Source organism: Lissotriton vulgaris, chromosome 11, assembly GCF_964263255.1.
Source record: "Lissotriton vulgaris chromosome 11, aLisVul1.2, whole genome shotgun sequence".
NCBI lineage: Eukaryota > Metazoa > Chordata > Amphibia > Caudata > Salamandridae > Lissotriton > Lissotriton vulgaris.
In genome coordinates, this window is record NC_141699.1 from 1048805561 (window position 1) to 1048831620 (window position 26060).

General features: G+C 44.8%; 1 protein-coding gene across 5 annotated transcripts in view; it reads right to left on the reverse strand.

The window, feature by feature from the left end:
• The window catches only part of ECT2 (epithelial cell transforming 2), a 247927-nt gene that overhangs the window by 118181 nt on the left and 103686 nt on the right, over positions 1–26060 (reverse strand). For all 5 annotated transcript variants that reach the window (XM_086944387.1, XM_086944385.1, XM_086944386.1 and 2 more), the window contains 2 exons: positions 12462–12675; positions 7448–7584 (listed from right to left, as the gene is read on the reverse strand). In XM_086944387.1, the coding sequence (XP_086800513.1) occupies positions 7448–7584; positions 12462–12675 (351 nt within the window). The remainder of the gene's footprint in view (positions 1–7447; positions 7585–12461; positions 12676–26060) is intronic.

Sequence of the window (26060 nt, forward strand, 5' to 3'; positions counted from 1 at the left end):
GACGGGGGATTCTCCGGATGTGGGCTCACACGAACCCTTTGTGGAGTAGTGGGGTGAAGGGCAAAGAACGTGGGCTGGTGACCCTTAGCTGTGTGCGATTGAGTAGGACCAGAATGGCAACTGGAATGTGTTTAGGTGACAGCTGTGGCCTAATTGTGACTAATAGATCTTGTTGGGGTTTTGTTTCGGGGGATACTGTTTTTGGAGACCTGAGTGGACCACTGCCTGATCGGATTGCCTGCCGCGGCCGGCCTAATGCGTTGCAGACGGCTTGCTGTGTTCGCACCCCTCACTGCCCCTAGCATTGAATGTAGAGTACTGCTGTGCTGGCCCGATGGGATGTAGGCACCTGGCTGTGTTAAGTTTAATGATTTCAATAAAGGTCGATTTAAAAAGCACAAAAAAAAATAAGAACCAGAGTTGTTGATTTAAATAAGTGAAAAGTAGTTTTTTAAAATAATTTTTTGTTTAGGCCCTGATTAAGTCCCTATACGGGATGAAACACATTTGCTGGGTCTGTTTTGAGTGTGTTGGAATGGGATACTTAATAAAAACAAGCATTTGCAATGCAATAGGTCTCGCATTAGGAAAGTGTGAGCTATTGGTATTGTATATGACATTTTTTAAATATGTGTTGGCTTTGAAAATATATGAATTAATAGCATTGTTAGCTATGGCAATACTTGTTCGTAGCAAGCAAGGACAGTGATGTGGTGGTGTCCCCCGAGTGAAGTGGAGGGCGGAGTCGGATTTGTAGGGCGGAGTCGGATTTGGAGGACCACTGTGTATAGAACAACAAACGCTGTACAACAAATGGAATAGCCTTCTAAGTTTTATGTTGCTGTATAGTTCTATTTGAAGACGTAAAAAAAGGACACTGATCAGTAAAACATAACATGGTCATCAAAACCAAAAATAGTATTCCCGTATTACACACAGACATACTCCCTCGCCTATATGAAAAAAAATCTACGTGCATGAAACAAATATATACATTAAATAGCAGTGCTTAATTAGAATAGATGCACAGCAACTTCATTAAAAAGCTACTGTAGTGCTTGCTTCGCAGCGAGTGTGTAAAGCAGATTAATATGATTCCATAATATGAGTGGATATAGTCATTGTACATTTAGTGTAGACAGTTTTAGTGTAGACAGTGTGTCATTACTTGGTGGTGTTTACAGGTTATTGGTGAGTTAATTGTCAGGAAGGTTGCATGTACACTTTTGTAGTTAATACATTTCCTTTTATGTAGAAGCTCTAGGGAGAGCGCGATGTCGCACTGGGCAGATTTCACGTTGGTTTTACTAATAGAATACACAGCACCGGATGTACACATCCCCGCCAACTAGCACATTATCCATCCCGCCATCTTCATAACATGTAAAGGCCTTCGTGTTTACAACGAACAGCATGCAAATTACTTTGTCATACCCAGTGGTGAAACTGGCTGCCTAATAAATAGAACTCAATAGCAATACAAGAAAAGTTTAGATACACGGCTGCGCGCCCGTGAAATTGAAGTGAAAAGCAATGACACGTGAGACGCACTCTGTGGTGGGGGAGGGGCAGTTGTGAGAGGTGCCATGAGTCATGACAAAAGGCAGGAATATAAATACAAATGACATAGATTACCTTATCCTTTTTTACATGCACTTTAAAAAAAAGTGTAAACCAGACAAAGTCGATGGACTGAATCACCTTCATTCCTCCACTGTAATTAGCTTGAATGAAAACAAAAAAAACGAGACTGGTCGGGTTTCAAGTACCCGCACAAAGTTGCTGCTATTTGCACGTTTTACTATGCTTTCATACCCCGGGCGATGGTGTGAATGCCAAACTGAAAATAGATTTTGATTTCAGCCCCAGCTGGCTACACATTAAAAACACTGAAAATGAAAGATGCCCGCGAAAACAAGTCGGAGCCACAACTGTATGGACATGACGTTTGTGAGTGCTTCAGGGATTGTAAGGCACTAACGGCGCGCGAGTGGCGCGCAAAAATGATTTTTAAAAAAGCCTTTGCATTGCGCAGAGGGGGGGGGGGGGAGCATTCCTTTGAAGTCTGAAGCTCTCTGCATTGCTATGGCGGGTCCGATGCGATGATGCGGCAAATGGTTTGGAACGTGGCTGGTGTGGCGGGTGGGGAGGGGGGGGGGGGGTGGCGGAAGGGATTCCTTTGAAGTCTGATGCTTCTGATGCCTGGCTCTGGTTTGAGGCTGATGGGTTTGACGTGCACGCGTCTCACACGAGTGCATCACATGAACTGGATGTAATCCGCACTTGGTAGAGATATTGTTTTGCCTACTATATACTCGCCTATTAATCCCTGCGGGTTATAATAGGTGAAACCTAATAAAGTTATGGAAAAAGAGGTAGTGTTTCATCCTACCTTTTGTTGATCTAGTTAGCTCGTATTAGTTTCTTCAAATAGTACTGAGTTCCCTTCACAGGAGCGCTCTAAAGTGGATAGTAGTCGACAAGAAAACACTTAAGTCTTACATTACTATGTAAAGTGTAAGAAAGTGCCCTCTTTTTGCATGGTTGCCCCCACTTTTTGCCAAACTGCTGATGTGCTTTGACTGAGTGCGCCCTGTGTTCATACCAAACCGGTACAGAGGACCTATGTTCTTTCCCTAAAACTGCATTAAGACAAAACCCAATTGGCACTCTTTGGCCACAGGTCAGTACCTTGTAAATGGTACCACAGGTACCAAGGGCACAGAGGCCAGGAAAGATCTCTAAGGGGTGCAGCACTTATTGTGCCACCCTTTAAGGCCCTGTTCACACCCCCCCCCATTGCAGACTGCGTGTTTTGTTTCAGAAGTGACGAGTTGACATGGCACACATCCCTGTGTGCTATGCCAACAATACACTACCCTCGCATAGGTCAGCCACCCTTCTAACTGGGTGCACTATACCAATGGTGGCAGTAGCCCTGTACCCTTACAGTGTCCAAACCAATTCTTAGATATTCTAAGTGCAGTAATGCCATTAAGTGTATATGGTGCTGGAAGTTTGTCATTCCGAACTCCACAGTACTATAATGGCTTTACTGAAAACTGGGATATTTGGTATCAAACTTCTCAGCACATTAAACCCACACGGATGTCAGAGTGGGATTTAATTAAAAATGCACTCCAAGGGCATCTTAGAGATGCCCCCTGAAAAACAACCCAACACAAGTGTCCAGGCTGAGTGGCTGCTCGCCAGCCGTCACCACCAGACATGTTTCTGGACCCCAGGGCTGGCAGCCTGCTGCTGTTGGGATCTGAAACAATGCACATCCTAGGCGAGGTACCAAGCCTCCTCCCTCAGGATGGGCAGGGTTCAAAAAGGGGAAGCTTCAAAGGCTTGCCGCCTTTGTGAGCTACCCCCAGGCCTCTGCTGCTTCCAGCAACTGGCCCCCACTAGTTCTGACCCCCACCTTGGGCGGGAGAATCGGCAGCAAAACCAAGTGAGGAAGGGAGGTGTGCCCATCCTTGCCAACACCACCCCACAGGTGGGGAGGCCGGGTGAAGCACAACTCAGTTACCATCTTGCAGATGGGGGGACCCAGCCAACCAGAGAGGCATATGGCCCCCTCCCACTGCAAGATGGCATAATTGGGGGGACCCACCCAAAGGAAGGGACCCATTGGTCCCAATCTTTACCGAGCGGTTATGCTCCTAAATCTAGTATTTAGGGTCAACCCAAAACCTTGCCTCCTCAGACAAGAATCCACAAGGAGAAGGACCGCAGAAGCCATGCTGAAACTAAGAAGGGGAGGATGCCCACTGACTTAGCCCAAGCCCTACCGGTCTGTCCCCACCTTGAACCTGCTCCAGCAAAATCTCGGTGTGACCTGCAGCCAGCAACCTCAAGAACCCAAAGGACCTGTCCTGCCTTCCAAGCCAAAGACTGTATCCTGCGAGCACCAGATTTGTTAAGCCCCAGCCAAAACCACGAGTCTGCACCAGACGCCCACGGCTCGGGTTAGAGTGGCTCAACACAATGAGAAGGTCTACCCGGCGATCCTGACCGGAGGCGGATCTCAGACCTGCCATGAATCGCCAGAGGACGCCTGCAGCCCTTTCTGGAGGATCCACCCCGACCGGAGCTGGTGGGAAAAACCAGGCTCCTAAAGACACCTCTGCACCAGACGTCTCACGGTCTTGGGTGGCCCGACCAACAGTATCCCAGCATCCCAAATTAGCTCTCCAACTGGTGGTTACCTCCAGAAGATCTTGGTCCCCGAGCCTGCAGTCTGTCGCAACCGGAGAACCCCAATTGAAAACAGGACGCACAACGTTAAAACAGCACACTGCTGCCAGCCGCCCCGCAGGCGTACTTTAGGTGCCAACTCGTATCTCCCTTTGCCCTGAGACTAACACCAGGAGCTTTACTCCCACAACCTTGTGGCCTGTTCGTGAGCAGCCACCAACCAACCTAGTGCCGCTGAGGGTGTTTCAGGGGTGCATCCTGGACCCTGTGGGAATCCTGGTTCTAACCCCAGAGTACCAATTTCCACAAACAAGTACTTACCTACAAACCATTAACTCAATTTTTCTCCATAGGAATATAGTGACAGTTTTTCCTTGAAAATTCTTCAAAGTGTGGAGTTGGTTTTGTTGAAAACTGCAAATATTTAAAAACTGCTTTACTTACCTTTTCTCTAGGAAATATCCCAGTGTGATATCTAGGCATATCACACTGAGTAGAAAAAGTAATCCATAAAGTAATCTGAAAAGTAATCCATTAGTAATTTCCACTGTATCATAAAAAGTATTTACATACCTGTAACAAAGTCATTTTCATTCAGCTTGCTTGTGTTCAACTTGCCTTGAAAAGTATCACTTACACTTACTTGTGCCAGGCCTGCTTGGTTCTAGAAAATAAATATGAGTAAATATTTTTATACAAATCAAATTGGTCTGAATTCAGTCTTTGAGTGCGTGACATTTGCTGTCTAAGTGTGTACAACAAATGCTTAATATTACCCTCTGATAAAGCCTTACTGCTTGCCCACACTACCACATATAGTAAGGTGCAATCTACTTTTACCTCTGCCTACCTTTGGGGTTCCACTGGACTCTGTGCACACTATACCTCATTTTGGTATAGTATATACAGAGCCAGCTTCCTACATAAATCCCCTCTAATATTCAGGGTAAGTAGCATGTATAGTTCCTTTTCTGCCAGAACCTGAAACTCATCACCAGTTTATTGCCCATCAAAAATGCACCCTTCCAAAATGTTGATTAAAAGATTGACCCGTCAAGTAAAAAAGGACAGTATTCAATTCCCATGGAGGAGGTTCCCTAAAGGAAGGAAATACATTCTTTGAACCATGAAGAAAATCTTTAAATCAAAGGAATGATGAAAGAAAAGATGTCCAATAAGAAGAATGAAGATACGCAGCAATAGGGTCACATACACTTTAATAGACGCGAACGAAGACCGCATCAGTCTGAAGAGGCAATGGCAGTACCATTTTTTCCTGGCATACTCTGGCCCAGCCATTTGCTGAATCTCTTCCACGAGAAGCAATGTGGTCTAGTGGAAAGCTGTTGCATTTCCTTCAAATCAGCCACTCACCAAGTAGTTCAAAGTGTGCATAGTGCACAAACCCAAGAGCCATGAGGTAAATTTCAGAGATAAAGGAATGGGTTGGATGAACCTGCTCTAAATGCAAGGTATAGCCGGTCCCTATGCAAGTCTGTTACATGGCAAAATGGACATATGAAGGACACTGATGTACCACCTTTGAAATGGCCAGATTGGTGCTACAAGAATCACCTGGAAATTGTTCTGCCTACTTTGTGATGACTGAGAAACATAGGGAATCTATAGGATAGGGTTATACTCACAGGAAGTGGTCATATAAGGGGTGTAGGGGCCCCAAGCGTAAGTAGCCCATTGGCCACTACCCGTTGCTCTTCTTAACACCCCTCAATTCAGTATTTAGGTGGCCCTGACAGGAATGGAGTTCACCTGAAAAAAGAAGGAAGAAGAAGCAAGAACTATGGACTACTGGTGGACTTTGGCGCAAAGTTCTACTTCCCTGCTCCTGTCAAGACAATTGCAACAACCCGACTCGTACTGCAGCTGTGTAACCTGCAAAAGTCTGAGTGCCACTAGCACTTCGCCAAGCGGTCATCATCTCCATTGACCTGTAGACACAAACTGCAAAGTTTGGTTCAAAATTCTTCTGACCACAAGTCAGACGCAGCAGCCACCCAGGAGGACGTCGCCGTGCTCCAGAGGGTCATATCTGTCTCCACAACAAGTTTAGAGACGCCGAACCCCCTGATGTCGCCCTGCACCAACATACGGGGTACTGGACCTCTCAACAAACCATGCTCGTTTGAAATCCAATCCAGACTCCAACACTGCAAAGACAGACCAGCAGACTAGGGTAGTCCGCATCGAAGAGTGGCACACCTGTCCTGTTTTTTTTTCCTCTGCTGGTCTGACCTAGAACAGTGAATGCCTTTGACGCAAGGGCTAGGCTGACCGAATCCCTCTGCACTGGAGCACCCAGGACTGAGTTCACGAATACAGACTGAGCCCCCGCTCTTAAAATCCTCACGAACTGAGCCCCCCACAAATGCTTAACACTACCCTCCGATCAACTGCTCATCCACTCTACCACAAAAGCGAGCATTTGGGATTATTCATCCAAGTTCTGTAAGCAAATAACGGTCGTCTGGACTTTATACATAGTGTACCTCATTTTGGTATACTCTATATAAAGCCAGCTTCCTAAACCTAGGAAACTGGTTCATGGCACTCGGACCAAAAGTGGCTAGCAGTCTGAAGATGCGGCTGGCGTAAGGATTTTGGGGCACAGGCTGTAAGACATGTTTTCCCCTTGACTGGTCCCACAACTCCGTTTTAGACTTACCTTACAACATCTGGAGAGAATCTGATCATGAGCGATGGGGACGGTCTTCAAGGGTGCATTTGTTGAATCACTTACATTCATGATTGGTGCTAGGGCACCAAAAACAGAAAACATTCTTATTCATGACCTGCATATTTTCAGCAGCTGCCACATATCTTACTGTAGAACATCTTTTTTCTAAACATCGAAGACACTGAGAAAAGTAGGGAGCATAGCAGGATGCAGACCACCACGAACAAACATCAGTGCTCAGTGGTGGTGCCTATGTGTAGTTGCTTGTCCCATTTGGAGACATTGAAAAGTTGACACAGACTCCAATAGCGCAGGAGATATTACAAATTTCCTAGATCCACAGGTGAGGATTCACCAATTATAACTGCCCATCAAAAATGCAAGTACACAAATAGTAATTTCTGGGTGCAGCAATATGAACTACAGCAATGTGATAAACATCTAATGAGAGGCATGGTGCTAATAGGCAAACCTGGAGATATGCTCTACAAAGCCAAAACAACATTTTTTTTTATCTAATAAAAACATGGCCTATCATTGATCACATACCTCAACAACTGTGCTAAGGATGTCAACATAATTGCGCTCAGTTTGATACAGCTCCATTGCAACCTGCCATCTTGCGGTTCTAGTCTGTGGTATTGAAGTGGAATTCCTGGAAGATTTTTTGTAACTTGTTGGGGTTGCTGATTAACGAAACGTTATTGAAAAAGAGGACATGTTAGCTGTGGACCTTCAAACAAAACCAGTAAAAATCTGTTTCAACAAAGTACAGTTAAACTAACATCAATTGTTCAGAAAACTAAAAACAGGAGATTTTTTTGAATAATTATCTACAATTCTTACTGCTGCTATTATGTGAAGTAAAAACACTTGAAAAAGTACAAAGTTGATTGACCTGGAGAAATCTGTGGACTATCACACCCCCATACACAATGGCACCCAGTTATGTAAAAATTTCCTATAAGGAGTTCAATTAGCTTTTGAAAATGTAAACCACAGTATAACATACTGCACAAAGGAGGTGGCTAATTCTTCTGAATGATACTTACAACAGTACATTCTACACTTTGTGAATGAATACCAAGTCAATGGCACCTGAAGGATGCACACCTACAAGACTGAGCAGGGAAAAAGACCCTCCCTGCTGACCTGAAAATCAATATTCGATTATCTGGAGAAAAGTATGGTTTGAGACCTACATGGCTAGCTGGCAGATGTAAAAAAACCGGAACACCCCCTCAAAGTATGGTTCTAGTTGCAACCTTTGCACTGGTGGAATTGGGTCCAATACCCCAAGCAAGCTCCTTCGTGGCCAAGGCATATGTTTGATGTAAATGGCAATCCATTGTGAGGTCAGTTTCTTCACATTGGCAAATCCAACGAAGTTCTGTCCATCTAGCACTCCTCCGTCGCTTGAGGAGAAGCCAAAGCCCTTCATGGACCGCTCCTCCTCCTCCTCAAAGGAACGTGGCTGAGAGAAAAATGCAAGCCAGTGTGAACTACCCCACTTGGGACACTTTCAGACGAATGGATGCACCAATACTAAGTGCCAGTTTGTCAGAAGGTATTGAGTTTTTGTATAGCGCATAGCTACCCGAAGAGTTTCCCAGTGATTGGGGACAGGTTATGCAGCCTCTAAAGTGACAGGTTTTTAGCTCCTTGCGAAAAGTGGACAAGGAGGTACAGCCTCAGAGTCAGGAAAAGCATTTCACACAGAGGGGCCAGAGAAGGAACAGCCACCCATTCAGGTGCATCTGACTTTGGGCACCTTGAAAAGGGAATGGTTGCTGGAGCACAGAGAGCATGGGGGGATGGTAGGGAATGCCTACAGAGGCTCACTGTATGCTTGTAGCTCACTAGCACAACATGCAAAAGAGATTGCAATTGCATTCTTCAGAAAAAGTAGTCTTTAGGTACTCATTAAAATGTGCGATTTGAATAAAACTAGCTGAACACGCCAACACAAGAAAGGTCCCAAGGGCTGCTCAAGTCTAAAGAGAACACAATAGAAAGAATATTAAACTTACACCATAAATGGTCAACTCGCTTTTCCACAAATAAGTCAACAAACATGGACCAATGGCTTGAGTAGACAGACTGGTATAAGCCGCCAAAATGGCATACCTCACCTACTGTGTAACACTGAAACCTCACAGTTGATTCGGCTTAATCTCCATGCCTGAAGATTGTGGTAGGAGATGCAGTGCTCTGCATGGACCAGCAGATCCTCCCGAAAAGGATGCCAAAAATGAGGGCAGATGCTGAAGTTTGGCAGTGGAAGAACGGACGTCTTAGCCCTATCCAGACTCAGAGAATCAGCTGCTCTAAGTCTTCACAGAATCAGAGGGAGAAGCGAAAATATGTATAGAAGGCCGGAAACTAATTGTAGACAATTGTGCCACCATAAAGAGGAGACTCTAGGGGGAGAAGGGGAGACATTGAGGGTTTTCGGAAGCAGCAAACACATCAACTGAAGGCACACTGTTGCAAACACCCATTTCCACAGCTAGGTTTAAACATCTATGATCGGCAAGGATACTCCTGCAGTTATTTTTCCAGATGTTAAACTTCAACATCATTATGGACTGCCTAGGAGTTCACATACATTTCAGACACTGCCAAAGCAAAGAGCCTTCAAAAAGAAGCCATGGTACAGTACTGTCTTGCTAGCTGGAGTACACCTTGTTGGTCATGTAGACTACACCTGTATCAAGTTGCCCTTTCTGAAAGTCACAAAGGCATAGAGGGCCAGGCAGATGGTGCACAGATTCAAAAGATAGATATTATAGCTATGTTCCACATAAAACAAGAGGTCACATCTCCAAGACGTCAAGCTGGAGTCCCAAAATCAAGAGTCCAAAGCTATATCCACAAGTGCAGCTTGGATGGCTTCAGAAAGAAAAATCGAGGCATGCGTCCGAGAGTGGTGTCCAATGGCAGCAGAGGGGTTATAGACTGGAAAAAAGAATCAATTTTAATCAGACCAGACTGCTAAAAAAAATTGTTGCATCCTGGTCATGATTTTACTGTACGAAGAATGATTTTGTAGGTCGGCAGGCACGCCTCACTCATGATCTAAAGGGCAAGTGTATAGTGACTGGTGACACAAATAAAGATCTAAGCACTAGGTTAGCGGATGAAGACTTGCCCATACCAAAGGTACCATCTTTTTCGATTCTGTCTAGAGGAGAAGTAGAACAGTTTGGAATGCCTTTGCTCACCAAAGCAGGGCTCGAAAATCAGAAAAACTGTACTAGTCCTGCAGGTTTAGCACCTTGAAAAATCTCCTCGGCCTAACTGCAACCTACTTGACCTCAGTCTCTGAAAGCAGAGCAAATGTGACAAGATAACGATTTAAAGGCATCTTTTTTGCTCATTCACTTTGTGAGCAATAAAAATGCCTTTAAATCTTGTTATCTTGTCACATTTGATCCGTTTTCAGAGACAGAGGATAAAAGTTAGTATGTCTTCCTACTTGCCAGAAAGGGAGAGTAGGACCTAAAAATAGCTTGTCATCATTAATTCTACCTCGAAAAATGTGAGTGGATTTTTCGAGCCCTGCAAAGCTCTCAGGAGTAGCCAACTGCATCAAGAAAGCTGGATCCTCTGATGAGGATTGTGCTGTCTTGCAACAGGGAGAGTCACTGGCTGGTTCGAGCAAGGCAAAGACCAGGTTGTTAACAGGAACTCAGTCAGGGCTCTGCTAAATGGTAGTAGGGGGCTTCAAAGACAAGGGACCGTGCTGCAAAATATCAGTTAGGCGTTCCGCTTAAGTATCCAATATAGAGAGCTGTATAAGCCCTAAAACATTCTTCAGAGTAGTGCTGCAGATCCAACTGCCAATAGGAATGTCTCTGATCCCTTTAGCCAGTTGTAGGTTTTTGTGGCAGTATCCTCCCCAGCTTTTGTATGGTGTTTAATGCAATTGTGCCACCCTAAGAGACAACTCAAACTCATGTAGGGCTGCTATTGCAACTTGCATGTTTTGGTGCAAGCAATTGTGAAAACACGAGCAGACATCCCTGTGAGTCACCTAGAACTTAGGTCACCCCTACAGCAGGTCTTACAGCCCTAAGGCAGGGTGCTTGGTATTACATGTGAGGGCAAACATGCACGAGCAGATATGCCCCTGTTCGGAAGTAGCCATCTTTGGAATAGCAAACTTATTTGTGACAGAGTTATGCCCACTTCCCACAGTAAGTGGTCATATAGGGGAATAGTGATCCAAAGTATCAGTAGTCCATTGGCTACTACCCTACACTCACCAAAATTCAGTATTTAGGGGAGCCCCTGGGAAAATAACAGATTCTGTTGACCTGAAAGACGAAGTACGAGAAGAGTAGCATCCTGCAAGAACAGAAGATCCAGCAACTGACTTGGCGCCAATCCTGCCTTCGCCAATTGCACCAGAAGTCGACTGTCCTACGGCGGTAGAGTCTAAAAAGCCTGAGAGGCATGTCGGCACTTCACCCAGGAACGAAGACCTCCCGAGAAGCAGCTGACCTGCTTCCCAGCATCCTGCAGGAATTCGAATACCTCTGGAAGGACTTCGTGACCACAGAAACCAGACACCTGAAGACAACATGGCATCCGTCACGGAAAAGCCAGAATGGAAGTGGGCCAAAAAGGTGTCAGCATGGTCCCACAGGCCTCCATAGACAGTCCAGTGTGGTAACACCACTCTGACGCCAGGGAGTCCACTGCAGCCTCTGCATGCAGGCCCTCTGTACCGAGACAGTTCCTGGTCAGAAAACCGGACACCTAAAGACACCTCTGCACCAACAACCCTGGGACATGGAAAATAGGACCGAAATAGAAAGACTACTTAATGTAGATTATAAGGCATCCATATTAATGTTAATCTTATCAAATCCTTAAATTATGAAGAACACGGTTGGTTCTTCAGAACACATCACAAGCCTACTAGCATTAGAAACACCATCTGCATTACAATAAATTGGGTTTTGTACTTTACTCTGCTATACCCTCTCCAAGAGACTATCAGTTAATTGTATTTTTGGTTACACAAAAAGTGACTTTAAATTCAGATTGTTGAGTTGATAAATTATTTCAAGGTAGCTACTTCCGGGAAAAAGCCACTGAGCCATCTTTATGAATGCAAACTTTCATATTCACACCTAAACTCTAATCTTCCTGAGCTAGGAGGTAGCTGTGTTTCCACTTAACAGGAATACATTTCAAACTAGAGACCTCATACAGATTATATACAATATCATACATCTCAGAAGCACATAGTATTAACGTCAAAAAAGCTATCCAACAGTGATTACATTTTGCAGAATTAAATTTCATTTTCCTTATGCTCCTCCTTGACTGACTACTTCTACAACTTTGATAGCAGATGACCTCTCTATCTCTGCATGCATTCCTGGTTTCTAAGCTGCCTCCTGCACAATTTGAAAAATAAAGTTAGTTACTTATACGAAACTGAAGCAAGGTAAAATCATTGGGCTACGGTCACTGTTACAGCTTTAAGCACAGGGCTACTGTATGTTCCAGGAAACTTACTACATGCTAGGCATGTCAGACATCAAAATACCTGAAAGGTTTACAGCATTTGGTGTGTTGGAGAGGTCCAATAATGACCCCATGGAAATGGAGAGTTCAGCTGATGGCCGTTTAAGGGGTGGAAAGGCTTCAGTGTCTCTGTTCAGCTGCGCAATTGTATCTTTCAAACGACGTTTCTTGCGGTTGCTGTTGGGTGTACTCAACGAAAGCAATGAGACAGACTTCTTAAGCGCTGGACTTTCAGCCTGCAATAACACATGAAACTCTTTACGACAAGACACATTTCAGGTAATGAACTAAACGAACATGTGGCGCATAAATCTGTACACATTCAGTAAAATCATTGAGAAAAGGAAGTGCAGTGTGTTGGAACCGGGGCTGTCGGCCCACTTAGGGTACCAAGACACTAGCTGAAAGGCTAAATCTAGAAGGCAATTGTGACATGCTTGCATTACACACACTACAACACCCCAGAGCAAACCCACCAAAAGTGACACCACACCGTCTTAGTTATGTAGAAAATCGTGAGGCTTTATCTCTGTATCTTAAAGAAAAGGGGTTTGAAGATTCCAATATGTGATAAACTAAGCCTTAGACATTTCACGTAGATTATTCAAACAGCATTTCACGTTTCCTCACAGGTATTGAACCACAAGATTCTGAATACATTCAGTGTGTCAGATTAACAGGTAAACTATCACTTGGAAATTAATAAAAACATGGGGTAGGTTACACCAGCTGGATCAGTACATCAATTTACTAAACCGGGTGCAGATTTCCACTTGGGGAGAGATTTTAGTACATAAATTTAGATTTTAGCAAGCCTTGGAATCAATCCGAATTAGGCTGGACAATATCTGAAGACTAAATTCATGACAGTTTCCATATGTTGGGCGTGCTGTTTCCTCCACACTCCTGTGCGCATAAGTATACACCAGGACTTTACTCCAGTGGGAGGGAAATGAAGGTCTGGGTCCTACTCTTAAAGCAGAAACCAGTCACAATATCTCCAGAAGGAGGGGGTAGGAGGTGCGGGGGGGGGGGGGGGTTCTTATGGCAAACTTGGGGCACCCCTCCTTGCTTGTCCTTCTCCTTCAGTCCCTTCCTCCCGTTCTTATTTCCCCGAGGTACACGAGGACTTAAATGGTGCCTTTGGATTATCTTCACTGAGGCAGTGTCTGAGGCCGCACTGATGGAGCAGATTTAATCTGCAGTCAGGCATTGTTTTATTTTTGTGCTTCAGTCAGACTGCATTTAAATTGAATTAACATGTGTTTTTGCAATGTAGAGAAAAGTGGCCTTTTTAGCTTTGAAGATTAATAGAATATGTTTCTCTCTTCCCAGCTCATCCCTTGCAGTCTAAATTTACAATTCCTGTCTTAAAAGACTTTGACTTGTTGCATATTTTGATAAATATTTTCAGTTAATAACACCTCTTTTTCTTTGGTGCACATTGATTTTGCATGTTGTCATAAATAATAGAAAAGCTGCTTTACACTAGTAGCTTGGCTAGGTAAACATTTATAAGGGGTATTAGTATAGAGTTGGGAAACATAATGGGCTGATTTATATGAAATTAATGTTATCTTTGTGTTTGTTTTATTTTTGGGGCCTACCATTAAATGGCTGCCTGTGAAACCAGCAAGGCTATGGCTTGCTTTGAAAGAAGAGAGCATGCGCAGACTGTGGCAGCTTGACTCAAACTGCGGAAGGAGTCAAGGACATCTTGAACTGTACATTCTTGTGACTGTGCCAATGTACCAGTTAGTTAAAAGTATCCATCTGACTGCACTGTGACAGGAAGGATGGAAAACTATAGAAACATTTTTCCTAGTAAATGTTGCAAATGTTTATAAATGTATTATTCATGTATGCTTCTTTTGTTAAAACTGTTTTTTTAGAATGAGTCAGGGTAGTGAGAACTCATGCCATCATGACTGACCAATCACGTACAGGTTATCCTGATGAAACATTTTGTGTAGTCTGCCAAAATTTAGTGTATAAATAATAAGTTCTCTAGATGGGGGTTGGCTTTCTCAGCTCAGCTAGCTTCTAGGCTCATTAGGGGGGTGTGTGAGCTCTTGAGAGAAGGAACAGATTAGGCCAGACATCCTATGGGTTAGGTACGAGATCGTCACGGGTGCATGGGCGTCCGAGGAGAGTCAGGGGGAGGTTTCTTGCTTCCAAGTCATATCTTGGCACTGCAGGCCACATTCCTTTGAGGTCTGGTGAAGGGCGGGCTGTCTCCCTCTCGGCTTGCTCTTTAGACACAGACAGATGCAGAAGAACAGCAACAGATAGAAAGGCTTTTTAGATTTAGATGCTAAACTTTAGGTTATGCTTTGACTAATTAATTAGGTCTGAAAAGATTTATTTGACTTATGCATTTATTTCTCTTAATGGGAGATTTTTTGCAAACTATTTGATTTGATTAACCTTGCAGGACTATTTTTCTTAGAAACAGAGTTTTGACTGAAATTCTGCGCCACATTTTCCATCCTATATGTAATGTTTATATGCAGACTGTAATGTGTTCTGTATTAATGCTATTTTTCCTATTTTCCAAATTCTTTAACCTGATTGATATTTTACTAATGAATAAAGGGTCAAAGAAAAACTTAACTTTGGACTAGAAAATAAAACCCTTTAAATACTCAACAACTCTTTATAGGCTTAAATATAATAATTGCATTTATGACTGTTCATGATTATTAAAAGTCTCCTGAAGGTAATACATGGTGTGAAGGGCCCAACACCTTCTGAGCGGTAAATTAGAGGTAGCAGGAAGGTTTTGCATTGAGAAATTACCAGAAGAAATTACCGCTCCATCAGCACTACCCCCCCGGTTTCCCGCTCTGTCTTTGCCGATTAACCGGAAGCAGAGCGGAGCCGCACAGCGAGGAATCCTGAGGCCCCAATGCGGAGGGCCTACGGGCACCCTCACCCGTCCACAGGAACAACAGACTGAAGGGATCCGGCCTTCGGAGGGCCACAGCAGCTTCCGCTCCGGAGAGAAGCTCCGTTATGACGAGTGAGGTGTCACGCTGGCAGGAGTCCGATTACCCAGCGACTACGCCCAGCGTCTCCCACAGGGCCTTGCGATGCCTCCCTTGTCACCGGGATCTTTGTCTTATTCAGCACCTAGGCCAGCGGTGCAGGAGCGCCTCAGAAAGGCAGAAGAGCCGGGAAGGGGTGAGGGGCTCTGCTTAATATCACGCTGGAAGTTTAAAGCGACAGACGGCACAGATACCTTCCGCTCACCTTAGCACTGTCAGTAGGGTAAGGACTAAGGTGGGAAGCCCGCTTCACTTCAGAGTATGAAACGCAGGCCCCTGGATCGGTGTTGCCCTTTTAACCCACAGTGCCCCCCCCACCCCTTCAAGGTTCCCTGGGGCTGGAGAAAAGTCACTCTCACCAGCAGTTCAAATAAGTTAGTTTACTTGAAGAGTGGCCACTCTGGGATGGGATATTCAAAGTTCTTCGCTCATAAGCCAGGCCAGATCAACTGGCAGGAGGGCAGCCCTCACAACCAACCCGCAGTCCCTGGGAACAGTCAGAGTAGCCTGTAGTGTAGTTCCTAGTTTCCCACTAGGCCCTGCGCATTGGAATAACATAAACAGTAGTATCGACGTGGAACTGCGGATATTCCAGGCCTCCACTGACTATGCTAAACTTAATTGGGTGTGTTACCAACTAGCTCAGAGGTCACTGGAAACTTTCTTCTCTGCATAGGAGGTGATCAGCTTCCTTGGCACAGACAAGAAGGGATTCAGTTTTCCAACAACCGTGCAACATGACAACTTTGCTCCTCAGATCAAGAGTCAACCTCTAGGGTCGTGTGAAACAATAGACATGTATTTCACTCAGTCAGTCTAGTGCAGTTTACTTTCACGAGATGTAGAGAATAGAGAGACGGGTGTTTGTCAATAAAGGGTTAACATTTATTGAACAGTCTTTCTTCTCGTACAAGAGAAATGTATTGCCACAATTGCAAGACTTGTTATTATAAAAAGTACGTACAGTAAGATAAGGATTGCGAAATAGAACTGTAAAAGCATTGATATGGTTTCTTAGCCATACAATGGTTTAAAAGTAATAAAACATATATACAGTCATATATACATTAGGCTAAAATACTCAACTGGTTCTTCTAACTAAGCCTACCCCAGTGTGCCTGACCTAAGCCTAACACGTGGAAGGGGAGTAAGTAAGTAGCTTTAAGTTAAGTTGGTTTTGCCAAGGTTTGCTTCAAGAATTCTCGTCTAAGGGTTTAGTCAACACCATACCTCTGAATAGAATGATGGAGGATTGGTATCTCCTTCAGGGGTCACTCTCGATATCCCAGTCACCCGCAAGGGTAGACCAAAAAAACGCTGGAGCTGGATTTCTCTGCACGAGAAAGGCAGCGGCTCTCTTCAGCGCGTCGAGGAAGGAGGGGGGACAGCGTCCGCGGGCAGCTGGAATCTGCTGGATGTCTTCGCAGAGGGACGGCTGTTCAGCTCCTAAGCGTACTGCACCATCGTTCGCGCTTTAGCAGCGATAATGGTATCAGCAGCTTCACCACCACAGGGACAGCAGGCTGCAGCGACAGGGTGCTAGCTTCACCAACACAGGGTCTTGCAGGCAGCTAGTATCAGCAACAGTAGCTCATTGCTTAAGGCAACGTTGGTAATATTTATACCTGACAGGTGCTGGGTTTGACGCAAGTTTGCTGGACATAAGACGTCAATTAAAGATGTAACTAGGAAGTGATAGTTATCAGTTGCTCATTAGAGTTCCATTACTAATCAAAACACAGCAAGCGGGGATTTCCAGGTTTGCTGAGTTTTTATCTTGTTGAAGAACTCGGAGTGTTAATCTAGGAATATCAGATAGTGACTTCTGCTCTGTCATTGCACTAATTGGTCGCAAAGGAAGTGGCAGAGAGTTATGCTGGAATGTGGCTCTGTTCGTGTGAGGCCAGAGATGACATTTCTGAAAATCGCACTTGAACGGTTATGCCAATATAGGGAATAAATGGATTTATAGCCGAATAGGGGCATAAGGTCACAGTATCGATCAGGAACCTAGATAAACACATAACAAGCCCAACGCAGCTGTCTATACTCCGGCCAGCCTAGCAGTGACAAAATGGCTGCCCATTGTCCTTCCTTATATAACCTGGGCCCAGGTCACTAGAGTGGACTGGAAGGTTCTGGAACCCTCTAATGTAATCCTATGGGCCAGAGCTCTGAGGTAATTCCTATCAGGCGTCCATTTTAGGAACTCTGTATCCACCATTTTAGGAAGGCGCACCTGTACCTCAGCACTGGTTAGCAGTAGGGGGGCACCCGGAGGCCTAAGGCCACACAAAAAAGGGTTGGTGGAAAAAATAATGAGAGGCAGAAAGGGACAAAAATAAGGGGAGACCATCCAAAAAGCTGACAGGTCTAACAGTGCACATCACTTTTTTAAACAGTAAGCTTCCAGGGTATACTATAGTAAGAAGCACTCCTTTCATGCTCCTTCAGAGGCAGAAAGCTGTACTAAACTTAAATCTCAAGTAAATCCTAAAATTACTGTTGCCAGGGAGTGTCAAGGTTGCATTTAGGAATACATTTACTGGACTGGCAAAGGGTGTTGAAATCCAAGACTATCTGTTTCCTTCTTGTACAGTTACTTAAAGCTTAAACTGAGGCAGCAGATATAAAGGAGCCCAAAAAAACTTTAGGCTTGGCATTAGCCAAGTCCTATTAATGGTATTAAAATTATATATGTGATGTACTTAATAGGGATTTTCAGCTAGCTCTTCATCCATTAGTCTGTTATTGTGTAATTAATAACTACAGCATGAAGCACAGGGCAAAGGCACTAAGAATCAGTACGCCGTTTATACTAGTCTTTCCAATTTTGACTGACAACCCATCATCCTTTGTTCTAAACCTGTTCAGATTGGGCTATCTGCTGAGCCTCTGGTCCATCATTTTACACCAATAGAACGGCAGATGACTCCACTAATAACTCTACTATCAACAACAGTCTCTTTATCGGTAAGGTGAACTTTGGCACTAAATATATTGTACCAACTGGTCCCAATTCCAGGACTATAAATGGCAGTCCCCCTATTGGCAAGGAAGTTTGGTCATAGAATGCATTTTTCCAACTGGTTCGAATTATGTGCCTCACACAAAATCAGTTCAAAGCCCATGCTGAAACTTTTAAAAGTGGAGAGGACTTTATGGGCTCCTTAGCTGCCCTACCATTCTTTTTTTTAGGTCCCAACAGGCATAAAACCCTACTGATTGCACATTGGTCAAATCTCAATACTACTGGTTTTCCTCCGCCCTTCCCGCTTAACCGTAGTTGTCGCCCAGCCGTCCTCAACCATGTTATTTCATGTTATGTGGCCAATCTTAGGATCAAGTTGTTATTCCCAGATAGGCATAACGTAGCTTCAAGCCCAAATAATTCATTCAAAAGAAACATGGGCCCTTAAGGATATTAACGAACAAGTTACTTACCTTCAGTAACTATCTGGTAGAGACAGGATCTATCCGAAGGTTCCGTATCTTTGATCCAGTAAGTTTTTCAGCAGTACTTCCGCGCATCAGTAGAGGGCATAGGGGAGTTTGTAGAGACACCAGATCTGACGTCAGTCCATTAATGCCCCTTCCCGACACGCTGACGTCCGTTTCTTCGCTGACTACAGTCAGTGCAAAACAGCCCACTTGCAGAAACTGGCCAAGGCAACTGTGTGCCAATAAAGAGATCGTCAATACAGACCTATCTGCAAGTAGGAGTATTCCAATATCAAGCCAGAAGAATATCCCAATATCAAGCAGGATATTAAAAAGGTAGGAATAAATCAATTCACAGAGCAGGGAAGATCGGAAAATAATCTGCGTCTAGATCCAGTCTCTACCAGACAAGGGGTTACCAAAGGTAAGTAACTTGTTCATCTGATAGAGTCATCTAGCCACATATTCCTTACCTTTGAAGTAGATAAAAAAAACATCCCCGGAGTCCAGGGACCAGCGTCGACAGGAGACAGGAAACAGAAAAAAGTGCAGGTAGTATAAATCAGTTGGAAGAAAATCCAGCAGAACGGTAGGTATAAAAAGGTCAGTATACACCTGTACATGAACAAGAAAAAAAATCCACAGCTCTCAAAGGGAGCTGAAGAAAACACGAGAAAAAAACTCAATAAGAAAGATCAAAACAATTAAAGAAGAACTAAAACAACTAACCCTGAATGGCCTACAGGCACACACATGCTCAGTGTAGGAAATAAGAGAAACCTTAGAAGGAGAGAAAATGGCCGAGAAGGGGAACCAAGTTACTAACGAACCACCCAAGCAGAAAAGGAAAACAAAGGGTCCAGGATCCTCGCTAAAAGAGTTAAATAGCCAGCACACAGAAGAAGGAGACTAAGGTGAAGACTGAAGAATGAAGAATAAAGGGATAGAGAGGTAGAAGCCATGGCGATAGCAGACCATGAATAGTGGTGCATGTGGTTACAAGAAGGGATGAGGATGGTGCCCAAAGCGACAAGACAGACAGACATCGGTCTGCAAAGATGAAGCAGCCAAACAGACCAAGGGCGGCGGGTTAAGTGAGCTGGTCCTTGAATCGCTGGGCTCACAGGAGTCAGAGCAACTTGCACAACCCGAAATCAAACCAGCAGGAAATAGGGGAGGACGAAAACGCTGTCCCAGATCCACAAATGAAATGACATATATAAAATGTACTATATATGCACACACATATATCATATCACATTTGATATATATATATATATATAAAGTCCTGTTTATACATTTTTTTATCCAAACAAGCACTACAGGTGCCAAAGAAAGAAACGGCAAGCCCATCACATCCAGAATATCAATATCAGCCCGTTAAAGCAGTGGAAGACGTATTGATATGGGCACAAGACAACGCAGGGAGGGAACCATACCTCGAGTCCCAAAAAACTGCTAGAGAAAGAAGAGCGTGTCCGGAACACTGATTAACGCTATAAGAAAGCATAAACAATACTTCATGGAAAAAGGGAGCTGTACGAGAGAAACACCCTAATAGGGCAAACCTGCAAGGCGGAAAGCAGTGTGCACAATGTTTAGTGTACAAGGGAAAATTCCCTATAAGGGATAATAAAATACCATAAGTTCACCCGGGAACGACAAAGGCTTACAGAAGATGTTCCACGAGAAAGAGGTAGCAAGGCAATAGTGAATCCACACAAAATGCCATAATGATGACTTGCATGAAGTATGGAAAGAAGAAATACCACTATACCATAGTGATTGAAACCCACCCAGGGCCACAAAAACAAAAAAGCCCGACTCCAATCGGCCTTGATGGTGAAGAAGAAATAAAATAGCACATGCTAAGGCAGAAAAACTTCACCGGGTGCCACCTGCAGGACAAATTAAAAAAAAAAAAAAAAAAAAAAAAAAAAAAAGGAGCATGCCAATGGCTCAATAGAAATAAAATACATTTTAAAAAATCCAGAAGTCAGTCTGTGGGGAGTTAGGGAAGTAAGTCATCTGGGAAGGCAGACTTGGAGAGTAAACCAAATTAAGATGCTTCACTGAGCAGACTGTCCCGAAATCACTGTAATGCAGAGTCTGCATGGGTGCGGAATAGACAGGCGCCAAAGGCCTCCGAAAACCCAGAGGAGCACAACCAGGCATGCTGACATAGTGCCACCGAGGAGGTCATTGCCTGACCTATGGAGTCAATGGTATCCACTCCACATTGAATAATTAGTTTATCTAATTGTTGCCCATCCCGGATTAATGGACCAAGATCTTTAAGGCTCTAATCCAAAATGGAGGACATGAGATGTGCCAGTAAGTCCCACAATGTATGGGAAAAGCATCCAAGGATGCAAGTAGTATTAAGGTATCACAGTACAGAACTTCTGGAAGAGAAAACATGACTGCCACAAGCCTCTAGCTCTATAGACTATCCGGAGGGACAGTAGGAAGAGTGTTGATATTCTGGGCAGCCGAAGCGGCCTTTACCACAAAACTGAGGAGTAGGATGGTGAAAGACGGGACAGATCACCTGGACCCAGACAGTGTGCAGGAAATGGAGCAATCCAGAGGGGCCCCTTATTGGGTTTAGCCCAAGACCATAACAAAAAGTCAACTAGAGCGTCACTATTCGGGAGCACAGGCTCTACCAGTTTGGCCTCGATGGAGGACGCCAAATAAGGGATCAGTCGTCATTTCTACAAAAGGAAGGGTCATATCCAAAATAGAAACTTGTCTGAGCAAGTCACCTAGAGAGGAGCTTGCCTGTGTAGCAAGGCTAGGAGGGGGAAGGAGGTTAGAGGCTGGGGAAGATTCCAAGCCACTAGTGTCACCCAACTCAGCCAGCTGTCCTCCATAGGAGGATGGCCAGTGTCAGAGATTGGGTGGGGAAACTACATATTGGCTCAATCACCTGAATAATAGTGTTCCTTGGAAGAAAAAACAGGAGGGAGCCCATTGAGAACGGAGAAAAAGTGCTTGAGACAAGCAGCTCCACCAGCACAGCATCAGATGCCGTCTGGCATCAAAGCGGCAACGCCTCGGCGTCAGAAGGGGTGGGTGTGTTGTGTTGATCAGCACCACCAGCGTCATTGTCAGAGGTGGCCTATTTGACCCAGGCGCTGAAGGTGAAAACCCAAAAGGGCTGTGCACAGACATCGAAACGGATTTGAAATCAGAAGGCAGAACTGAGACGGAGGACAAACCCACTAGCATGGACACAAAGTTCCCTGCATCTCATTAAGGCCAGAGGGCTTCAGGGGAAGGTGAAGACCAAAAGATTATATGAAGAGATTTGTAATATTCTTGCATCTGGGTCAGGGTCGCCCCAGCTGCAGGGTAGGTTGGGAGGCGCGGGGTAGACTCGTGCATAGACTCTTCAACCGAAGATCGGTAACAGGTTTTATGTGGCAAAGTCAGGGGTGCCACAACTTCGATCACCTGCGTCGTGACTCACCTTGTGATATCAAAGAGAACAGAGTCTAGAGTTTCCCCGTGTCCGGTCCTTGGGGCGCAAAGGGGATGGAGGTAGACAGAAAGTCTTGGAAGACTGCAACATCCTTCCACTAGGAGCTTTACTCTATGTACCCTCAGCACCTGCGGGCGATGTTGGCGACAGGAGTCGCACTCCTCAGAGTCCTGGGACTCCCCCAGGCCCCACATACTTCTAGAGTGAGGGAGAACACAAAGGCTGTGAATCCATAGGTCACAGCAATAGGCGGTGCACTGAACACAAACAAGTAGTCCGTTATTTCTTTTAATCTTTTATTTCACAAAAGTTCATAAAAACAGCCAACGTGTTTCATTCCCCAAAAATAGAAGCTTTTGGGACTTCATCAGGGCTCACTTGACAGATAGTATATTTCCAATGTAGCAAAAAAAATCTAAATGGTGCAAATTTTAAGGGGCTCCAAGATCGTAATAACAAGGATATGAACCTTTTAAATGGAATAAATATCAGAATATTGCACGATAGTGCAGGTCAAGATTTTTAGGGTTACGAGTATTGGATGTAGCCACCTTTTATCAAGATGAAGAGCGTATCCGAGAAATATTGATTCAGACACAATAGTCCCTACGCAGAGGATAGTCCCCAACGAATGGAAGATCAGCCACCATGATAAGAGGCAGCGTCTACTGCCGAAATCGCTATAGGTTGATCCTATTTTGTAGTTTTTATACGGATCTAAGGAATTGTAACTTTAAACCTTAATTTATTGCACAAAAACAAGAAGGCATCCTTATGCGTCCGGATATGTTCTTTGGGGGAATCAAATACAAAAACAAGTTACTTACCTGTAACTTTGGTTCCCCAGTATTGGTAACTTTCATATATTCCCATGCTTTGTATCATTCCCGTCGTCGGAATGGGAGCCTCGGTAGTATCGCAACCATAGAAACAAAAGAGAAACATAGGCCTAGGCCTCATCTCATTTTGTATCCTATCACTCTTTGTGTTAAAGAGACCAAACTTTTGCCAGGACCAATCAGAGCAGCCTCACCCATAGAACCTTCCTGAGAGAGCTCAGAGCCTCAGATTTTCGTAGCCGTTGTGCAAACCGCCACTAACTCTGTAAAAAGACCGAGCTTTCCCAGGGGAGGAGGGTGGGCGCATGGGAATCTATGAAAGTTACCAATACTGGGGAACCAAAGTTACAGGTAAGTAACTTGTTTTCTTGCCCCAGTATTGGAACTTTCATAGATTCCCATGCTTTGTATCAGAGTAGCTAGCAGTAAATTACCAAGACACATTTTGTAAATACATGGTATCACCTAACCACATAGCAATACTTATAGCATAGCAAAAAACAAGAAACAAAATGTGCTCACCAGGAAGGAGGGACGGTAGGGAAAGCTCACCTCAATGAAAAAGATTCCACATAACTGCTTGACCAACAGCCGCATCGTCCTGCAGATTCCAGGCAGTAGTGTTTCGTGAATGTATGAGTACTGCTCCACATTGCTGCCCTACATATGTCCTTAATGGCGACTCCAGAGAAAAGAGCCACAGACGATGCCACAGACCTTGTGGAATGTGCACGGACCTTTCTGTCCAGTGGCTTGCCCGCCTCCTGATGGCAGAATTGAATCGCACTTGAGATCCAGCGGGAAATGCCACTCTTTGCCAAAGGAAACCCCTTCCGTGGTGCGCTGTAGGACATAAACAATTGGGATGATTTTCGAAAGGGTTGTGTGCGTTCTAAGTAGAATTTCAAGCATCTTTGAACGTCCAAAGAATGTAATGTGCGTTCCGCAGGCGTAGAAGGGCGCGGAAAGAAAGACTTTAAAATCAAAGGTTCATTCAAGTGGAACTCAGATGGCACCTCCGGAATAAATTTTGGATTGGTGCGAAGAATAAGCACATCCTTTTTGAATTGAAGGAATGGATGCACTATGGATAGGGCTTGAAGCTCACTAACTCTTCTCGCTGATGTTAGAGCTAAAAGGAGGGCAAGTTTCCAAGACCGGTATTTCAAGTCCGCCTTTTGCACCAGCTCAAACGGAGCTTTCATGAGTTGAGCCAGGAAAAGATTGAGCTGCCAAACTGGCGGAGGACGAACAGGAGGATACATCCGAAACAAGCCTTTCAAGAATTGTTTAACAATCCTAGAGGACCATAAGAACGGGCCTGAAGAACTGCGCCGAAACCTCGATATGGCTGCAAGATGTACCTTCATAGACGAATGCGCCAAACCAGACTTAGCCAATGATAGTATATATGGCAAAAGTTGATGCGGCAGAGATTTGCAAGGATGGAGACCTTGTTTTGGACACCACAGGCAGAACCTCTTCCATTTCGCCTTGTAAGTTTTATGAGTGCTTGGTGCCCGAGCCTGGGATAACACTTCTCTACACTCCTTGGGGAGATTCAGATGACGGAACTCTGTGTTCAGGAGCCACGCTGTCAAGTGCAGCGATTTCGGATCTGGATGGAACACCTGCCCCGGATTCCTCGATAATAGGGATGGAATTGGTCTCAAGCGAATTGGATGATCCTGGGAGAGTAGAAGGAGTTCTGTGTACCAGAATTGCCGGGGCCACGCCGGTGCAATGAGAATCATCTTGCAAGCTTCCGCCTTCATCTTCCTGAGTACTCGTGGGATGAGGGGAATTGGCGGAAAAGCATAAAAGAACGCGCCGTACCAGGCAATCGAAAGAGCGTTGCCCAGAGATCCCTGATGGTGAACTTTGCTTGCGTAGAACCGGCATTTGCCGTTCACCGGAGAGGCAAAAAGGTCAATGGTCGGTGTCCCCCAGACCGAGAACACACTCTCCAGAATGGACTGATTCAATTCCCATTTGTGATTCGCCTCTGTCTGGCGACTCAGGGCATCCGCAGTGATATTGAGAGAACCTGCCAGGTGTTCGACCTTCAAATTGATCCCGTGCAGAATCGCATATCCCAGATTCTCTGAGCCTCCTTGGACAGAGTTTGTGACTTCGTTCCTCCTTGCTTGTTGATGTAGTGCATGGCCGTCGTATTGTCCGTCCAGACCAGCACTGTTTGATTTTGAACTCTGGGAAGGAAAGCCTGCAAAGCCAACCGAATGGCCGTTAGCTCCAAAAAATGTATATGGCAGTGGCGCTGGTCTGGACTCCAGTGTCTGCTGACTTGAAGCTCTGAGCACTGCTCCCCAGCCTTCCAGAGAGGCATCTGTAGTCATAATCAGGGGGGATGGTGAAATCCTGAATGTCAGACCTTCCGCGATATGGTCTTTTACTAGCCACCACTCGCATGCTATTCTCATTTGTGGCGTCACAAACACCTTGTCGTTGAATGATCCCTCTGCCTGGCACCATTGCTTGTCTAGCTCTTCTTTCAGAGGACGCATTCGCAACCTGCAATGCAGTATTAATGGTATGCAGGATGACATCGACCCGAGCAGGGACTTGTATTGTCTGACTGAAAGGCATTTCTTGTTGAGCACCTGGAGAGCCGAGACGATCAACTTTTGTTGACGTTCTTCCGAAGGACGAGCTGTGCATTGCGTTGTGTCCAAAATGGCCCCAAGGAACCTTGTGGATCTTGAGGGCTGCAGAACTGACTTGTGTTTGTTTAGCTGGAGGCCCAGGTGATTTAACAACTGGATGCAAGTAGAAAAGGCTTGAGAAGT